This window comes from Bos indicus x Bos taurus, chromosome 12 (assembly GCF_003369695.1).
Source record: "Bos indicus x Bos taurus breed Angus x Brahman F1 hybrid chromosome 12, Bos_hybrid_MaternalHap_v2.0, whole genome shotgun sequence".
In the NCBI taxonomy this organism is placed as follows: domain Eukaryota; kingdom Metazoa; phylum Chordata; class Mammalia; order Artiodactyla; family Bovidae; genus Bos; species Bos indicus x Bos taurus.
The window spans coordinates 12,865,703-12,880,995 of record NC_040087.1 but is presented as its reverse complement, the minus strand read 5'-3'; the positions used below and the strand labels follow the sequence as shown (position 1 = coordinate 12,880,995).

Below are 15,293 nucleotides of genomic sequence, written 5' to 3'. Positions count from 1 at the left end.
CTCTAACATTTTTATTAGCACCTTCTTATCTGTCATGGTTCAGCATCGGATGTGGGCAACCAGGCAGAGGAAGGTGCGTGGCACACCTTGTAACCCTGGGGTGCAATGGCTGGCGGGCACCTGACTCATGAGCTCTTACAGATCACAGTGAATGTTTTTAAACTGATTGTTTTTTTAAAAAATCCTTGTTGTTTACCTTTTTTTATATATGGTACTGTGCATCTGTTGATCCCATACTCCCAAGTTATCCCCCCACCCCCTTCCCTTTGGTAACTATTATAAGTTTTTTTTTAATATAAATTTATTTATTTTAATTGGAGGCTAATTACTTTACAATATTGTATTGGTTTTGCCATACATCAATATGAATCTGCCACAGGTATACACATGTTCCCAATCCTGAACCCCCCTCCATACTATCTCCCCATACTATCCCTCTGGTTCGTCTCAGTGCACCAGCCCCAAGCATCCTGTATCCTGCATCGAGCCTGGACTGGTGATTCGTTGCATATATGATATTATACAATGCTATTCTCCCAAATCATCCCACCCTTTCCCTCTCCCACAGAGTCCAAAAGACTGTTCTATACATCTGTGTCTCTTTTGCTGTCTCGCATACAGGGTTATTGTTACTATCTTTCTAAATTCCATATATATGCGTTAGTATACTGTATTGGTGTTTTTCTTTCTGGCTTACTTCACTCTGTATAATAGGCTCTAGTTTCATCCACCTCATTAGGTGGATTCAAATGTATTATTTTTAATGGCTGAGTAATACTCCATTGTGTATATGTACCACAGCTTTCTTATCCATTTGTCTGCTGATGGATATCTAGGTTGCTTCCATGTCCTGGCGATTATAAACAGTGCTGCAATGAACAATGGGGTACACGTGTCTCTTTCAATCTGGTTTCCTCGGTGTGTATGCCCAGCAGTGGGATTGCTGGGTCATAAGGCAGTTCTATTTCCAGTTTTTTAAGGAATCTCCACACTGTTCTCCATAGTGGCTGTACTGGTTTGCATTCCCACCAACAGTGTAAGAGAGTTCCCTTTTCTCCACACCCTCTCCAGCATTTATTGCTTGTAGACTTTTGGATCGCAGCCATTCTGAAATGGTACCTCATAGTGGTTTTGATTTGCATTTCCCTGATAATGAGTGATGTTGAGCATCTTTTCATGTATTTGTGAGCCATCTGTATGTCTTCTTTGGAGAAATGTCTATTTAGTTCTTTGGCCCATTTTTTGATTGGGTCGTTTATTTTTCTGGAATTGAGCTGCAGGAGTTGCTTGTATATTTTTGAGATTAGTTGTTTGTCAGTTGCTTCATTTGCTATTATTTTCTCCCATTCTGAAGGCTGTCTTTTCACCTTGCTTATAGTTTCCTTTGTTGTGCAGAAGCTTTTAAGTTTAATTAGGTCCCATTTATTTATTTTTGCTTTTATTTCCAATATTCTGGGAGGTGGGTCATAGAGGATCCTGCTGTGATGTATGTCAGAGAGGGTTTTGCCTATGTTCTCCTCTAGGAATTTTATAGTTTCTGGTCTTACGTTGAGATCTTTAATCCATTTTGAGTTTATTTTTGTGTATGGTGTTAGAAAGTGTTCTAGTTTCATTCTTTTACAGGTGGTTGACCGGTTTTCCCAGCACCACTTGTTAAAGAGATTGTCTTTAATCGATTGTATATTCTTGCCTCCTTTGTCAAAGATAAGGTGTCCATATGTGCGTGGATTTATCTCTGGGCTTTCTATTTTGTTCTATTGATCTATATTTCTGTCTTTGTGCCAGTACCATACTGTCTTGATGACTGTGGCTTTGTAGTAGAGCCTGAAGTCGGGCAGGTTGATTCCTCCAGTTCCATTCTTCTTTCTCAAGATGCTTTGGCTATTCGAGGTTTTTTGCATTTCCATACAAATTGTGAAATTATTTGTTCTAGCTCTGTGAAAAACACCGTTGGTAGCTTGATAGGGATTGCATTGAATCTTTAGATTGCTTTGGGTAGTATACTCATTTTCACTATATAAGTTTTTTTTTTTTTTTTTTAATATAAACTGATTCTTCCTTGAACATTAGAGATGCTGGTTGTCTTTTCTAACAATTTTATTTTTTAAAGCCTTATAGGAATTATCTTTGCCTTTCTGGCCTATTTAAATGAGCCAACACATACACATTTCACTCTCTGTGATCTTTCCCATATATTTTATCCTTTCAAAAAGGTCAAAAACTTTTTGATTGATGAATTGCCATTAACATTAATATTCCATCATCTTACATTATAACCAGCCATATCCCTCTCCTTCCCTGACTTTCTCGCCCTCCAGTTTCTCCTTTCAAACCCCCACTTGTCCTCAAACTAGACAAATCTTAGTGGTACTGAGATAAATGCCTGTTCATTTTTATACTGTGGGCCTAGGCAGCTGCTAGACCAGACGCCCGGACAGCCTTAAGGACAGGTGGTTTCCTCCCCTTTCTCACCTACTCCTCCCCTAAGGTTCTGAAATAACTAAGATGCCGAGCTTAACCCTTGAGAATTCTACTTTTTCTACTGTTCCTCAGCCCTTCTTGGCCTCTCCTCATGTCCTGTGAAACTGATAACCTAAACTGAGAGGTGATTCTCTTGTGTATATTATGTTGTATTAGTAGGGTTGGCTAATTGCTGTAATCAACAAACCTCAAAATAAAATAATTATTTGAGCCCTATTTTTTCTTCACGTAAGATATGGGTGAACAGGTATGAGAAGAGGCCCCCTCCCCGCAGATATTCCGACACCGAAAACAGTGGTTCTACCACCTTTAATACACAAATGACTTCCAGGATTGTGCCAGGGCTTGTCCCTATTCCAGACAGCCAGAAGGAGGAGGGGAATGTGTGGAGGCTCATGCATGGGAAACTTATTATCAGTTCATCCTGGAAGTGGTGTGCATTACTTCCTTCCTCATTTTGTTGGTCAAAACCACCACGTGGCCAACCTTAGCTGCATGGGAAGCTAGGAAATATGGTCAGGTTATATGACTAGAGGAAAACTCTCATTTTGATGGATATTTAGAAGTATCGGCTACAACAGAATTATGTCCAGGTGATGTTACCCCGAAGAGGCCTTTTAGGATAAGCCATAGGCACCACCCTAAGGACAAGTAGGAAGGATGCTTAAGCGTCCTAAGTTGGAGATGAGTTAAGGTTAACTAAATCTTCAAAACCAGTCTGTTATTGGTGGTCCATTCTCAGGTGTTCTCTGGAGAGTAAAGGAAGGGATCCTGTATCTGTGCCTGGGTCAAAGTGCTAACGTGGGAGAAGATCACCGCCCCCCCCCCCCTCATTAGGTGACAGAGTCATGGTGGTGGCAAAGACGGAACCCCAATAAAAAGGTGACTCAGTGCTGGAGTCTAGGGTTCCGTTTTGTTGGACTTCCCCTCCAGTAGATGTTTGTCCTGTTGAGCCTCAAGGAGGTTCTTTATTTTATTTTTATTGAATTTGACCACAATTACCTACAGGGATTCCAATCCAGTTCAGCCAATCTATTGATAACAGAAAAATGCCAGTTAGCCTGGTAGCTTGGAACTTATCTTGTTTGTAAAGTTAATCACTTGGGAGTAACCCACATTCTTCCCAGGCCCCTACTGGTATGCCTCTGGCAGTCCCGTGGCCCTGGCACTGTGCTCTGATCTTGTGGCGTGAATGGGGCGGTGATCACGGGCACAAAGGCCGTGGCTGCTGGTGAGCTACCCAGCCAGCTCTGTGCTTGGCGTTGGCAGGTAAGAAGCATCCCTCAGAACACAGTGCGGGGCTGCTGGTGTACCTGGTCTGAAGCTCCTTACTTGCTTATCATGGTGCTTCTTTTCCACTGCTTTCTCACATAGTCTGCTCTCAGCTAAGGATATTCAGAAATCTCAGCCAAACTTCTGGCAACACTCTTCTTTTTACACTTGTGACTGATGGCTTCATAAAGCCTCAGACGATGGGGCAGCTTCCAGCTTCTGCGACATCATTAGTCTCCTTGTCTACTCTGGGCAAGATAAGCAACCCTAGACAAATGGAAAGGCTGCTCGTCTCAGCTGCTGAAGCCTTGTGTTTCTCTGGGTTATGTTTGTCGCTTAACTTTCAGCTCTTCCTTTCCCAGCTGAAGATTCTGACCTTGTTCAGATGCCATGTTCTACCTAAGTAATTATTTGAAGTGATGTTGGCACCTCTGTTTAACTTCTAATTCCTTATTTTGATTTCCACCCTCACTGGATACCATTTATTCTTACCAGACCATTTGTGTCTCCTTTGATGCCCATGCCCTAAGTGCTTGATAAATTGGATCTTAGCATCAGGCCTAAAATATGAGGGGGGAGCCGAGGGGTGACAGAAGGAAAAGGCAGAAGGAAAGCAGGCTGCCAGGGTCTCGTGCAGTATAAACCAGGCCTTGCTGAGCTGTTTGATTGTGAATATGAAGTAAGAGGATCAAAGTTCCAGCAGTTACATGGGGAAAGGACAAAGCAATAGAAATTCATCAGTGGGAGGCAGAAAGGGGCAGTCGTTAAAGTAAGGACTAGGAAACCATTCCAGCATTCTATGCTTGACACATGTGAGGGAGAAGTTGGGGTGACGGTTTGGATTTTTAAGGGAAAAGCAACTTATTAAAACTGAGGGGACTTCCCTGGTAGTCCAGTGGCTAAGATTTCGTGCTCCCAATACAGGGATCTGGGCTTGATCTCCGGTTGGGGAACTGGATTCCATGTGCCACAGCTAGGCTAGCATGCAGCAACTAAAGACTCCATGTGTTGCAACTACAAGATCCCACATGCTGCAACTGAGACCTGGTGCAATCAAATAAATCAACAAAATATTAAAAACACTGAGGCTATGTCTTGGTATGCCTTTTGCAATCTCTCAGAGCTAAAAAGAGATACAGATCAGAACTGGCAGCATGTCTTTCTTCCATGGAAGGTACAAATGAAATGCAAAGGGGTGTGTGTATGTATAGGGAGAGGGCCCATTCCTGCTTTCAGAATTCCAAAGGGGTCCATGACCCGTAAATGGTTAAGCATGACAGGCTTGGTGGCTCTGGGTATCCTAAGGGTAGTCCAAGCCACGGGGGCAGTGAGATGACTAGCAGAGAGACCCCTGGAGGGTGACGAGCCTGACGTGGCAGCAGCGTGGTGGGAGGGACACCATACCACGGGAGGGATGTCGTAGGGGAGGGACGTTCACTCTACAGCCCTACACTGAAGTCTGGGTGTCAAGCTTCAAGTGCTCAGATAGGAAATTAGGGCCCATACTGTGGAGTCTGATAGGGCATTTATCTCCATGTCAAAGGACACAAAGAGAAAACAATGAAATGGTAGGCTCACATTCCACAAGCCTAGTGTTATATTTTCCCAACTGTGAGGTGCCGTCTTGCAGTAGCATTTGCTTGACGTTGTACTCTACCATGCCCACAAACTCACCTTCTGTTCCATCGCGGCCGCTTTTAGTCACCGCCCGATAGAGGTCCAGGCGAGTATCCAAAGGCACAATGAGGAGCGAAAGTTCTTCTTTTACAAAGGCACTAACACCTGTTTGTGTTCCTGCTAGCAAAACTGCCGAGTTCTTGAGAAGATTTGAGGTAGACTTGCCACGCAGAGGGGCCTGTCCAGTTGCTGGTGATGACCCACAGCCTTCAGCTTGGGTGAGTGGAATATCACGCAGGGTGCCGTCTGGCACTTTTTAAAGTGGATGAAGATCGGGGTCACAGAGTGACTTCTACAGCACAGAATTTTGGAACTAAAGGCAGAGATGATCTGAGCTGAAAGTGACCTCAACTATTGTCTCAGCTGTAAAACAATGCTTGCACTTGTTGCCAACATCATGGCCCCTGGGACGAGCAGCAGCCTCTGAAACCTTTGCTGTCACCCAGTCATCCATCCCTCAAATGTGATTGTTTATATAAATACTGTCATGCTGCCAAGTTGCTTAGTAGTGTCTGACTCTTTGCGACCCCATGGACGGAAGCCCGCCAGGCTCTTCTGTCCATGGGATTCTCCAGGCAAGAATACTGGAGTGGGTTGCTATGCTCTTCTCGAGGGTATATTCCCAACTCAGGGATCAAACCCTTATCTCTTGTGTCTCCTGCATTGGCAGGCAGGTTCTTTACCACTAGCACTGCCTGGGAAAGCTCCAAAAAGGGCATGTTGCCTCCTCATTGGGGAATCAAACCCCTGACTCCTGCGTGACAGGCAGGGATAGTCACCACTGTACTAACAAGGACCAGGCACATACAATTTCTGCCTAGAAGGACCTTAGTCCAGTGAAGAGGAGAACTAGGTATAGAGCAGAGTGGTGAGTGTAGAGGATAGAAACAGTCGGAAAGCTGAAGCTTAAAAGATGAGTCACAAGGGAGTCATTCCAGGTGTCAGGAATTAGAAGAAGGAAGGAAGGTATAATGGCAAGGAAAAGCGTGGATGAATTTTGTGCAGCTGCAGTTGAGAAGGGCAAGCTAGGAGCCTGGAGAAGTCAGGAGCCCTGAGGAGAGTTCCTCAGCTGTAGCCGTCTGGGTGGAGTGGTTCATTGGGTGGGCTGTCTTGGGTACTGCAGGATGTGTAGCAGCCCTGACACCCTGGGCAGAAGATGCTAGAAGCATCTCCCGGGCTTTGAGGCTCCAGAGATGCCACATACAGGAAGCTCCTGGTGCCCATGGTGGAACACCACTGCCGACCTGAATGAACCTGAACTTCATTCTGTGAGTCCTGAAGGTACTGAGATGTTTTAAACAGGGACGCTTCAAGGTCACATTTGCATTTTGGCTGCTGGATCACACTGGTAACCAGGTGAAAGATGGGTCTGAAGTAACAGAGAGGTCTCTGAGGCTTCCATATTAGACTCAGCGACCGATGATGAAGGTCTGAAGCAGACTGGTGGGTGAGAGGGTGGAGATGAGAGTGTGGGTCAGAGGGACGCTTAGGAGGTGAAAAGGGCAGAGCTTGGTTACTGACTGACCAAGTGGGGGCAAGGATGACCACGGGAAAGGGTTGTAAATGAAAGAAAAGGTTGTTTTAGGTTTTAGAAAAACAGCTTTTCAGCGTCTGGGGAGGTAAACGAGAGGCTGTTAGAGATATCTGATTGCCCTCTTCCCCCAGCCCTCTTTCTCTTTAGTGACCACATTTTAAAATGTCAGGAAGATACTATGACACTCCTTGGGAAAAGGTCATTCTACTCTTACCAGAAACCTCTCAGTGCTTCTTATTTTTTCTGGGTGTCCCAAAGTCCAGATTTGCTAAATGTGGGCTCCACCAGTCGTATCAAAATCCATCGTCCCTCTCATTGCAGGGTACTGGAGGGAGAAGTTTTGAGGAGCTGTAGGTAGTAGGGTTAATCCCGTGTAGAGATGCTCCTTGACATATGTCTACACGGCCTTTTCGTGATGGAGGAGGGGAGGCAAGACCGGAGTTGGATAGCTTTACCACCTGGGTGCTTGGCTGGCAGGACGGTCTTGATTTCTGTTTGAAGGGTCTTGAATCCTGTGGCTGAAACACCTGTGTGCTTGCCCTATTGATTTTGGCTCATTTCTTCAATTGAACAAGATCCTCCTGGAATTTCAATATTGTTGTCCAAGGCCTTAGTAATCTCTCCCAGAGCTGCATTTCCTGTGGATTGATTAGTGCCTTAGTCATAAGATCCTCAGGCTATTAATAGAAAATATGCAGCAGGATTGCACCCAGGATGGCTCCTCACCAAGAGCATTCAACAGCGGCTCCCATTTTGACACCAAACTAGTAATAATTTGTGGGTGTTCAATATATTTCCTGACTTGTTACCCATATTGTAGTCTTCTCATACTGTCTAATCCATATGCATGGAATTCCTCAGAGAATGCACTGCAGAACCATTTTTTAAATGCTTTAGGAAAATCAAATATGTACATTACACCTCTGTGAATTTAAAGGCAGACACCTGCAGTTTGCCTTAATTATGGTCAATGCGCAGAAGGTGAATACTGCGTGATACCCAAATATGTGGGGTGTGAGGAGCTGCAAGGTTTCAAGTTTTTTTTTTTTTTTTAAGCTATTTCAGTTTTACTACATAATACAACTTTCCTGAGAAAATGGTTGTTCTTACCACTTCTTTAAATGTGGGGCTACCATGACAGATGGGAATTTAATAAATACTATATATGATGTCGGAGAAGGCAATGGCAACCCACTCCAGTACTCTTGCCTGGCAAATCCCATGGACAGAGGAGCCTGGTAGGCTGCAGGGGTCTGTGGGGTCGCACAGAGTCGGACACGACTAAAGCGACTTAGCAGCAGCATATATGATGTCGATGTAAAAAACAAGAAAATTCCTGTAGGTCAGAATGTCAGAGAGGAGGAATTCACAGTGTTTGCTCACACATGGATGGCTGTAGTTCTCTATGCTGGGTGTGGAAGCAGACGTGCCAGCAGCATCCCCCCCCACTCCCCAGTCGCTATCATAGCGTATCTCCAGTTGTGCATCATCCCCCCCACTCCCCAGTTACCATCATAGCGTGTTTCCAGTTGCACCATCAGTGTACGACCAGTCTCTGGTTTGCTTCCCCCTGCCTCTTCTACCGAGATTAACACTTTGAGAAAAATACCACCTCATTCTGTTGTTCCATGGTCCAGTGGCTCCCCGTCTTTGGGAGAATGGCATTGAAACATGTGTAATATCATGTATGAGACGCGTCGCCAGTCCAGGTTCGATGCACGATGCTGGATGCTTGGGGCTGGTGCACTGGGACGGCCCAGAGGGAGGGTATGGGGAGGGAGGAGGGAGGAGGGTTCAGGATGGGGAGCACGGGTATACCTGAGGCAGATTCATTTCAATGTTGGGCAAAACTAATACAATATTGTAAAGTTTAAAAATAAAATTAAAAAAAAAAAAGAATCAAGTCACAATGCCCTGGCTTATGCACAAAGCCCTCTCTATGCCTCCACCCCCCACCTCCCCCACAGCCCCCCTCTCTGTGGGCCTGCAGTCTAGGTCTCTGCTGCTCCAAGTGTGGTCCATGGCCCAGCAGTAGAGGCGTTGCCTGAATGATACTGCAGACCTGAATCAGCGCCCACAGTTTAACATGGTCTGTGGCTGATGTGTGTACAGGTTTATGTGTGAGGAGCACTGCTCTCTATTCATGCCTTTCTGGCCCCTGCTGCTAAGTCACTTCAGTCGTGTCCGACTCTGTGCGACCCCGTAGACGGCAGCCCACCAGGCTCCGCCATCCCTGGGATTCTCCAGGCAAGAACATTGGAGTGGGTTGCCATTTCCTTCTCCAATGCATGAAAGTGAAAAGTGAAAGTGAAGTCGCTCAGTCGTGTCCGACTCCTAGCAACCCCATGGACTGCAGCCTTCCAGGCTCCTCCATCCATGGGATTTTCCAGGCAAGAGTGCTGGAGTGGGGTGCCATTGCCTTCTCTGTTCTGGCCCCTACTACTGCTACTTTCACTTCCACCACTCCGAACACTTACTGCAGGTTGCTTTAATTTCTATCCACGTGTCACATGTCCTTTAAAAAGTCAACACTGAAAGGCATAGGTCTCTCACATACCATTCAAACCCACTTCTATTCCAGTTCTTTACATTCTTAGTATAACGTTTCCTTTGCTGCTGTAGTGCATTTTTGCCGTTTTAGGGGCTTCAAACACAAATGGAATCTCTTGCAGTTCTGGAGGTCAGAGGTCAGATATGAGGAGGAAGGGACTGAAGTCAAGGTGTCAGTAGGGCTGGTTTATTCTGGAGGCACGAGGAGGAATCTGATCCTTGCCTGTCCCAGTGTCTCTTGGCTGCTGCTGCCATTCTTTGGTTCTTTAACCCGTGTGTGTGTGTGTGTGTGTGTGTGTGTGTTAGTTGCTCAGTTGTGTCCAACTCTTTGTGACCCCATGGACTGCAGCCCACCTGGCTCCTCTGTCCATGGAATTCTCCAGGCAAGAATACTGGAGTGGGTTGCCATTTCCTTTTCCAGGGGATCTTCCCTACCCAGGGATTGTACCTGCATCTCTTGTGTCTGCTGCATTGGCAGCCAGATTCTTTACCACTGAGCCACCTGGGAAGCCCCTTCCTTGACCTGTGGCTCACTCTAATCTTGACTCTCATCATCATATCACCTCCTCTCCACTCTGACCTTCTTGCCTTCCTCTTGTAAGGACCATTGTGATTCTGTTGGTTCTACCCGTACCACACAGGTGCCTCTCTCTGTGTCCCGATTCTTGATTTCTACAAAGTTCCTTTTGTCATATAAGGTAACACTGACAGCTTACGAGGCTTCCCTGGTGGCTCAGATGGTAAAGAATCTGCCTGCAATGCAGGAGACCAGGGTTCAGCCCCTGGGTCGGGAAGATCCCCTGGGGAAGGGAATGGCTGCCCATTCCAGTATTCTTGCCTAGAGAATTCCATGGACAGAGGAGCCTGTTGGACTACAGTCCATGGGGTTGCAAAGAATCGGACAAGACTGAGCAACTAACACTTTCACAGACAGTGTGCAGGGATTAGGATGTGGAGCTCTTTGAGGGGGCTGTTATTCATCCAGCCACACTCCCTTAGCTGTGTCTTTTGTTATTTGGCTCTGAATATGTTAATGAAGTTTTCTATAAAGAAAGCTGAGTGCCGAAGAATTGATGCTTTTGAACTGTGGTCTCAAAACTGTGGTCTCAAAAACTCTTGAGAGTCCCTTGGACTGCAAGGAGATCCAACCAGTCCATCCTAAAGGAAATCAGTCCTGAATATTCATTGGAAGGGCTGATGCTGAAGCTGAAACTCCAATACTTCGGGCACCTGATGCTAAGAACTGACTCATTTGAAAAAGACTCTGGTGCTGGGAAAGATTGAAGGCGGGAGGAGAAGGGGACGACAGAGGATGAGATGGTTGGATGGCATCACCGACTCAATGGACATGAGTTTGAGTAAACTCCAGGAGTTGGTGGTGGACATGGAGGCCTGGCATGCTGTGATTCATGGGGTTGCAAAGAGTTGGACAGGACTGAGCGACTAAACTGAACCCAACTGATGTTAGTAAAGTATATGGCTATCTGTTGATTCATCTATTTTTAATCTTATGATTTTTTTCCCCCTAATTCTCCCCATCTAATCATTCAGTATCTCAGGCTTTCCTTTATTATGACTGCAAATATTTTTCACTGCCAAGCCAGTTATAAGTTACATTTTCTTTCTTTTATAACTTCAGAAATCTTTCATTTTATTTTTCATTTTTTTAGTTTCCTTTGAACATCTGACTGCTTTCCTTTAGCTTTTGTGAGTGTTCTACAAAGTGCCTCTTGATGCAAATTTCCATACAATTTTCCACGTTGTGACTGTCAGATTAACTTGTCAATTCTGGGTTTCTTTCCCTTCTGCAAACCTCCCTCCTCACTTCATCTGGGCTGGTTGATTTTGAAGCCTCCAACAGCGCTATAGTTCTGGGACTGTCCTTTCAGGGAACAGTTCCCGACCTCAGCTGTCCACTGGAATCATCTGGGCGGCGGACTTTAAAGCTCCCTGATGCCTGGGTCACGCCCCCAGGGCTCCTCCTGTACTGTGGCCTGGGCTTTAGGCTTTTAAAGCTCCCCAGGTGATTCTAGTGTGCATCCAAGGATGGGAATCAGGGCTTTACAATCATCCAGGGAATTGCTTTTATTGCTTTCCTGTGTTGGGTTCCCTGGGTTCCCTTGGTTTCTGGGTCGCATTTCTTCTTTTTTTCCTTTTGCTTTATTTATTTGTGTTGGTGGGGCATATTATTTAGTAGCTTCCCAAGAGAAGATGTATATTCAAGTTCTTGCATGTCTGAAACTATCTTTATTCAGTCCTCACACTCAACTTGCAATTTTCTAGTAAGTATTCTAAATTGCAAATAATTTTCCTTTACCATTTTGAAGGCATTGCTCTTCTGACTTTGAGTTATTTGTTCCTAAGGAATGCAAGGCCATCTGAATTTTGTACTTATATGGGGGCTTTCCCCTTCTTCCCCTGGAAATATTTCTATATCTCCTTCTCTTTTATTTTTTTCTGGTATTCTGTAATTGCATAATGATGTATCTTAGTGTGAGGGTCATTTTTATTCATTTTTCAGTCTGGAAATTTATCTCTAGTTTTAGATGATTTTCTTGTGTTATTTCTTTGATTTATTTCCTTTCATTTTCTCTTTATGGGATTCTTATTATTCAAATCTTAGGCTTCCTTGATTTATCTTCTAACTTTTTCATAAAAAAGTATTTTTTCCCCTCTAATTTATCTTTGATTACTCCCCCCACCCCCACCTTGTGTGTGAGACTGTGTGTGTGTGTGTGTGTTAGTCACTTACTTCCTGGCCTATTGAATTAGAAAAAACTCCTATCTTTTCCCTCCTAAGTGTATCCTTAACTCCTACACTTGTGCACACACACACACACACAGAGCACTTCTGATACAAAATGTGTGCGGGGTTTTCCCCACCAAGCAGCTCTGCAACATCAGCTAAATGTCCCACAGTTTAACTCAGTTCTGACACTCTCTGCCTGGAGATAGCATCAGATCTCACAGGCTAAGGACTCAGTCCCATAAGACTGCTCCCCACTTCAGATGCCAGTCACAAGTGGTCAGTCCCCAGGGAACCCAGAGCTTCTGCCCAACTTGGCTACAAATCAAACATATCCACAAGGGACTTCCCTTGTGGTCAGTCCAGTGGTTAAAACTCCACATTTCCATTGAGAGGATTCAAGTTCAATCCATGCTTGGGGAACTAGGATCCCACATGCCATGTGGTACAGCCAGAAAAGAAGTTCCCACAACCCGCACTTGGGATTTAATTAATTTGCTAGAGCCACTCACGGAACTCATTCTACTCTATACTTAATTATGTTTACAAGTTTATTAAAGAGTATGATAAGGGATATAGATGCACAGCCAGATGAGGAAAGATACAGGGAGAGGCCAGGGAGGGTTCTATGCAGAAGCTTCTGTCCCTGTGGGGTTGGGGTAAGGCCACCCTCCTGGTGGATATGTTATATTTGGATATGTGCATCTACTCAACAGTTCCTTGAACCCCTGTATTTCTGGGACTTTTATGGAGGCTTCCTCCTATAGGCACGATCAGTTATTAATTCCATTTCCAGCTCTTTTTTCTTCTCTGGAGGATGGAGGTTTGAGACTGAAAATTCCAAACGTCTAACCATGACTTGGTTCTTCTGGTGACCAGGCCCCATGCAGGAATCATTCAGGAGCGCACATGGAGTTGCCTCAGTAGAACAAAAGGCCCTCCTTGTGGTCTGATCACTTAGGAAATTACAGGGTTTTAGGAGCCCTGAATCAGAGATGGGGTCAAAGACCAAAGACTGGAACAAGAGATGCTCTGAAAGCTCTTATCATTTAGTAAATGACAAACGTTTTAGGGGCTCTGAGCTCTGTACCAGGAACTTGGGGTAGGTGTGTGTATATATATACACACACACACACACACACATACATATCTGCCATATTTATGTTTTGGAATGACCCTGATGCTGGGAAAGGTCGAAGGCAAAAGGAGAAGAGGGCAGCAGAGGATGAGATGGTTAGATAGTATCACTGACTCAGTGGACAGGAATCTGAGCAAACTCTGGGAGATAGTAAAGGATGGGGAGGCCTGGCATGCTGTAGTCCATGGGGTCGTAAAGAGTCAGACATGACTTAGTGCCTAAACAACAGCAACAACCTGCCATATATACTATATACAAATATGTATGTGTAGGAAAATTTTAAATATACATCATTTTTTCTGTTATCTCACACATTTTGTTGGTTTTATCTTCTAAATATTTTACTTGTTTGTCTTTTTGTGGGGAAGAGGGGATATTTTTAATTTCTAAGAGCTCCTTTTTATTTTGTTGCTTAAAAAAAACAACCAGCAACCTGTTCTTGTTTCATGGATAAAATATCACACTCTATGTCTCAGAGGGAACAGTGCAGGGAGCAGTATAAATGTTCAAAGAAGGGCCCAGAGGCCCACAGCCTGGTACGCAGCAGTTCACACAGGCCTTCCACTCTCACCCTGGATCTGAACACGGCTGTCTTCTGTCCTAGGCCTGTCTGGTTTGGTTGATCCAGAGGATACACTTTTGATTTCCTGTCAGGCTGGGGGCATTAGCACCTGAACTGTCGGGGTGGAAGCAGATGTGGGCGCCTTCCTCTCATCCATCGCCTTCCCGGTAGCTGGTACATCCATCTCTGGGGCCCTCACCTTGCTCTGCGGGGCTAGCTGCCTTCCTGTGGCTCCTGCATCCCCACCCCCCGCAGCAGGGCTTTAGATTTGCTCTTTGCCCTCCTGGCCCCTCAGTGTCTATCTACTTTGTCTTCATAGATTTTTTGTCTGAGAACACTGGTTTCTCTTGGGTTTTTGAAGCTAGGGTTTGTGGTTGTTTCATTTCCTCCTCTTTTTAGGGTAATTGCTGAGAAAAGCATGGAGCAGAAACATATTCACTTCACCATCTTCAAATGGGAACTCAGTGCTTGTTACGCATTGAATTGCGTCCCCTGGAAATTTATACGTTGAAGTCGTAACTGCCAGTACCTCCGCATGTGAGCCTATTTGGAGATGGGGGTCTTTACAGAGGACATTAAGTTAAAATGAGATCTAATCCACTAGGAAAGGTGCCCTTATAAAAACACGGAAATTTGGTCACAGAAGCAGACAGGTATAGAGGAGGAGGATGTGAAGAGACACGAGAAGACTGCCGTCTGTAAGCAGGAGAGAGGCAGAGATCCTTCCCTCACAGCCATCAGAAGAAACATGTATATATCCTACCGACAATGCGTATGCGACAGATAACTGAGGACCTACTGGCTGGGGCAGGAAGCTGCTCTGTGATCCGTGGTGACCTCAATGGGAAGGAAATGGCAACCCACGCAAATGGACATCACATTGTAAAGCAACAATACTCCAATAAAAAAAAAGAAGAAGAAGCCAACTTTGTAGACACCTTGATTTTAGACTTTTAGCTTCCATGTGAGGCAATAAACATCTGTTGTTTAAGCCACCCGGTCTGTGGTTCTTTGTTATGACAGCCCAAACAACCTAGTATAATACAATGCCATTTTTCATTTATTCACAGAATGTCCTGCCCCTGCTTAGTCTGATTCCCACTCTTTAAAAAGCAACCTATGTCTCCTGCTTTGAGACTGTGTCCTTGATCTGCTTTAATTAAATGTCCTTCTTTTTAGCATCCCTTATCACAATACCTCTCATGCTGTACTGTAATCAATAATCTTGTTAATCTTTCTATCTGACTTCCACACTAGGGTATAAGTACTTGAGGCCTGCGGTCCTGTCTGACATCAGCGATTGTGCACAGGAGGCTGAAATATTGCTTATTGA

The 15,293-nt window shown here is 44.9% G+C and overlaps 1 protein-coding gene across 1 annotated transcript in view; it reads left to right on the top strand.

Moving 5' to 3' along the window:
- EPSTI1 (epithelial stromal interaction 1) overlaps positions 1 to 15,293 on the top strand; it is a 100,246-nt gene that overhangs the window by 50,893 nt on the left and 34,060 nt on the right. The window contains exon 7 of the mRNA XM_027557158.1: positions 5,555 to 5,648. Within this exon, the coding sequence (XP_027412959.1) occupies positions 5,555 to 5,648 (94 nt within the window). The remainder of the gene's footprint in view (positions 1 to 5,554; positions 5,649 to 15,293) is intronic.